The sequence below is a fragment of the Rhizophagus irregularis genome, chromosome 11, assembly GCF_026210795.1.
Source record: "Rhizophagus irregularis chromosome 11, complete sequence".
Taxonomy (NCBI): Eukaryota; Fungi; Glomeromycota; class Glomeromycetes; order Glomerales; family Glomeraceae; genus Rhizophagus; species Rhizophagus irregularis.
In genome coordinates, this window is record NC_089439.1 from 2,732,475 (window position 1) to 2,737,699 (window position 5,225).

At 25.9% G+C, this 5,225-nt stretch overlaps 1 protein-coding gene across 1 annotated transcript; it reads right to left on the reverse strand.

The window, feature by feature from the left end:
* Positions 1-2,288: 2,288 nt before the first annotated feature.
* OCT59_003081 (uncharacterized protein) lies at positions 2,289-3,689 on the reverse strand (the record flags this gene model as incomplete). The annotated part of the gene is made up of 6 exons (XM_066145384.1): positions 2,289-2,440; positions 2,526-2,639; positions 2,705-2,761; positions 2,884-3,115; positions 3,322-3,593; positions 3,659-3,689. The coding sequence occupies 6 exons, from the start codon at positions 3,687-3,689 to the stop codon at positions 2,289-2,291; spliced, it is 858 nt and encodes a 285-aa protein (XP_065996110.1).
* Positions 3,690-5,225: the final 1,536 nt, after the last annotated feature.

Here is a 5,225-nt window from a genome sequence, read left to right on the forward strand (position 1 = left end):
CTTAATATTAAACTGCATGGAAACAGTGAAACTTGAACACGACTGATAGTTAATTACTGATAAGGTTAAATTACTAATTAGTTGTTGAACTGTTGATCCATTATATCGTACAACTGCATTTGTTGAGGGGGGATCGAACATTACCTCATTTACTTGAAAAAGGGTTTAATTGTTAAAAACTAACTGTCTTGTGTAGTTGAAATGAAATTGTGTAATCATTCTTATCATATTTTATCATTAGTCAATTACTTATCATTTTCTATCTGAGTTTCTTGTTTATTTCCGAAGTTTTTGTACATGTTGCAATATTTATTTGTTATTCTGTATTTATTTGGTATGATATAATTTTTAAACTGTGCCAGTTAAGAAATAAACAAAAGAATATAGAAGTTGATACCGAGAAATTTGTGATGTGATATTACTTATATATAACTATATCTTCTATTTTTCTTTTTTAAGAAATTTACTTCACATTATGAAAATATATCACATAAATTCAATTGAAATTTTTTTAACTTGTTTTTATTCTTTTTATTTTATTTGATTTTTTTGTATAAACAATGGTTATTTCAAATAAGTTTGAAACATCTCATGTTTTATGAATTTTAGTTGATTTTTAACCTGATGGAATCTTAGATAACATTTTACTGTAAAAAAATTTCAAGTATTTAATTATTTAATACATTTTTTAATATATTACCTTAATTTGCACGAATAAGAGTATTGAGTACTGCGATGGGTCATGGGGATTTGCAAATATTTATGATATTTATGCAGCTGACGAATTATTCTTTGCATAATATGTGTCGCAAGTTACGCAGGACGCGTAAATCCCCGTTTATTTGATTTGTTAAGTACGTTAATTATAAATTATAAATAATAAATAATTGTTATCAATTTATGAAAATTTCATCGAATGAATGTACTGTGGAATTGGTGTAAGAATTTAACGTATAATATTATACATCGGCGTGACAAATAAAAAAAAAATATTATACATTATATAAGATCGAATCAAAACTTTTTATTATTATTTCGTTTAAAATATGGTTTCTAAACGGTATAACATATTCAAGTCCATTAAAATAAATGAATATGCAATTTTTTATTACACGTGTCAATTTTGCAATCATATTTTTTTATTTATTATAATAGTTTTGATCTTATTAACGTTATTAAAAGGTGTTTCAGAAACGTATCAGTCGTATATTGTGATCTTATAACAAAATTCTATAAAAAAAAAATGTAAATTATATTTTTTTGCCTCTTTTGCCTCAAGCAAATCTGGTTTTTTTTTTCGTTAAATTAATTCCGGCCAACATTAAATGATTTGCATAAAAATTACCTTTTCTAGAAACTCGTCAGTTACGTCGCCTCGATATACAAATAATCTTAAAAAATTCATCAAATTTTAGTTTTTAAAAACCTTTAAGTAATCGATAATCAGCTTAATCATTATGATAAATAGTAATTATAAAAATAAGAAATCGAATAATTGAAGAGATTCGAGATAATAATATTTTTATAGAATCACTCACGGAACAGTTTCTGATCATTTTCTCAACATAACACCAGCTGGTCAAATCTAGCAGGAAAATAAATGCTCTGTTGGAAATTGTCTGTTGTACATCAAAAAGTTAATTATTTTTATATGAATTATATGAATTTAAATATTGTCAATTTATTATTATAATATGAAAATATATCAGATATGTAATAAAGTAAATTACAATAAATTGAATATATAGAGGTTTGACTGTATCTTATTTTTTAATAAATGCTGGTATAAAGTAATAAAAAGCATTAGTAATAGCAATAAATTCTAGTATATTTTATAGAAAATTGCTAAAGCTCACCGGCGGTGATGGCCACCGTACCAGCATTATGATGTGCTTTCGAACCCTGCTTCTCTATCATTTTTTCTGAATTATTCATATCACATAATAAAGAATACGTTTCAATTGATTTAAAATATATTATGTATGCAAATTTTTTTTGATTTTACAAGCTTATTACATTTGTGAGAAGTGATATAATAAAAATTTATTAAAAACTATGAGGTGAAACTATGATAATTATTTTTTGTTTGATGAAACTAGAGATAGATGATCTTCCATTGCACGCACTGATGGCATATTCATTGCAGTCAAAATTGCTTCATTTGATAGGCATTTAATGTCATAAGCAAATCGCTTGGTTGGTCGACGATGCAAAAAATTATAATTTATAAGTGAATTAACTTGTTTAGAACCAATTTCTTTAATCAACTCCCTTTCTAAAATATATCCCTAGTTCTTTGCATTTACTATTGCTTCCATAGTTTTGATTAAATCATCATCTTTCCAAAGTGGTGGTCTGGACTTATACGGATGCAATTCATTAGGATTGAGACCACAGTACAACTTATCATATTCTAATTCATAGACTGAAAAGTCCCTATCTGTAAAACATTTTTTTTTAAAACATTTTAGATTTTTAAAATTAACAAAAATACATATTCTTTGAAAATAAAATCCAACATATACCTGCAAGCTTCCCTTTAGATCTTTCGTATTCACCAACATACATGTCAATAATCAACATACGTGTGCCTGTTATTTTGCAAACCTGGTCAAATTTGCCTTCAAGCTCTTTGCATTCTAATAACAAATACCATCATGTGAGCCACAGTAAATATAAATAAATGGGTTCAGTAAAAACATACCATATCGAGGAAGAACATGCTTTTCAAAATATTCTTCAGCTTCTTTCTTGCTCAAATCTCCAACAAATATATGGAGTTACATGTGGAATATGCAATTCTATTGAAACAAATGTAAATTAGAGAATTATAATCTTAATATTGCTACTAAATATGATTATAAGGATTATAATTTGACTTACCATTTATGATCCAATCAAGAAAAAATGAATCAGAAGAAGTAAGAATAGCATGAAAGCTTTTTTGTTCTTTTGTATTTAAAACCAGCCAGTCAAGAAATGATTTGAGAAGTTCTTGCCCTCCATTCAGACTGTTACCAAGTCTACTAAATCTGTTTGCTTCATCAATGACCAAAATGGGTTGTGGTAATTTATAACTATTCCAAAAGTTCCAATCTGGAAGAGCATTAGCAATCTTATTAAACAATTCACTGACTATACATGCTGCCCAAATTATTTTGGAATGCCATAATTATAATTTGGGATGTTATAATTCATTCAGTTTATATATAATTTACTATGTAAAGTGCCAAAATAATTTGGGATGCCATAATTGAATTTGGGATTTTACTTATAATTACAGCAGTCCAAAATAATTTGGGTGGCATGTATATCACTGACTTTAGCAAAAGTGATTTCTTCCTTTTCTTTTTTAGTAGAAGATAATTCAAAATCAGGAATATTGGCCTTAAATCCCATCTCAAAGTTTGGCAAATTCTTTAGATATTCTTTTTGTTTATCAAAAAATGTTTTGAATTGCCTGGAAAGAGAATTGTATACATTTTCTGGAGAGTCAAATTGTCCACTACGGCAGTTAATAAAAATAGGGTTGAAGTTTTTATCATTAGTCAATATCTGATGGACTAAGGTGGTTTTTCCAGTACTAGGAGGTCCTAGAATAACATGAAGTTTAGGAGAAAAATCACTGAATGCTTCTCTGAAATTAACTAGTTCTCACTTTCAGTTAAAAAAGACTTTAGTATTTGCATTATGAAGAGAACGAACAATATAACCGTTACTCAGTTTATTTGAAATAAAGCTACTATCAGGTAAGCGTTTGATCAAACTGAACATAGCTGTATTGTAATATAATATAGAGAAATATAACAGCATGATTACAAATTTTACAAAATTAGTACTGAGATGACTAATTTTAGGTTATATGCTATTTTAATTATATAAGTTGATGCACTGTTGATGCTTTTTGTTTATCAGATGTTAAAAAAAAATAATTTTTATTTTATTATATTTATACTTTTTTCGCATATACTTTGGCAAAAAAAATGCATTAAATTACAATATTTTCTTTATAAAATCATACATTTGTAAATAGCTAAACATTATAACTATAATATTATATTAACTTTTATTTTATTTATTTCTAAACATATATTTAATATAATTGTAATTAGAAGAAAATTAATTACGTAGTAGAATATAATAAGTTTCAAATACATTGATTAATGTATCCTAATTGAAAAAGGATGTAAATAATAATGAAATTTAATTTATATCTTATTGTCAAATATTATATGACTTATTTTTTTTTTTGTTTTTTTACTAAACAAAAATGAAACTAATTCACTAATAATTATGTCACAAAAATTTGTTTGGTATACAGTTAAATCTCTATATAATCACACTCTATAAAGTCATGTCATATAAAATTTCTTTATATAATTACACCTTTGAAAAGTACCAATATATATAATTATATAAGATTAGTTTTAACCTGAGATGATTTAATTGGGATAATTTAACCTGATAATTTTCATATAATTATTCTAGGTGATTTAACCAGGATGATTTAATCCAATAATTTATTATATAATAAAATTATATTATTATGATATTTTATTTATATTACATGAAACATTTTTCACACATCCAAATACACATATAAAGTTCACTTTAGTATTTTGCAAATATAGTTGTCCCTCTTTATAGTCATCCCCTATATAAGCACACCCTCTTTTAAGTTATACCACTTTCAAATTCTGATTTTTTATATAGTGAAATGCTTCTTATATAGTCACAAATTGATTATAGTCACTATCACAGGCTAAAGTTGACTGCCTAAACCTCTTCAAAATTCTACGATTAGTTTCTCCAAAATTTTACTATAGTTTTATTATAGTTTCAGCAAGGTTTTAGCAGTTTTAGAATTTATAATAGGTTTTGTCAGGTCTTGTATTTCTCCAGAGTTTTGTCAACTTTTTAATAAGACTTTCATATAATTTTGGCAAAGTTTCGCCATTTCAGCATTTCACCAACTTGCCAAAATCCCCTAGTTTCTCCAGCAACCTACAGCGATCATTGATCTGATGTAATAGTTAACATATGGAAAATTCCTCACTTATAGTTATTTCACGTGATTAAAAGTATATAGATCTTAGCGAAAAGAATGGCAGTCAGTTTTTTTGATATCACAAATGTAATTTATAGTAAAATGTGAAATTTTTTTTTATTTTCTGAAAGAGGAACAGAAAATACATATATTTCATTATTTAAATAATATTTGATAT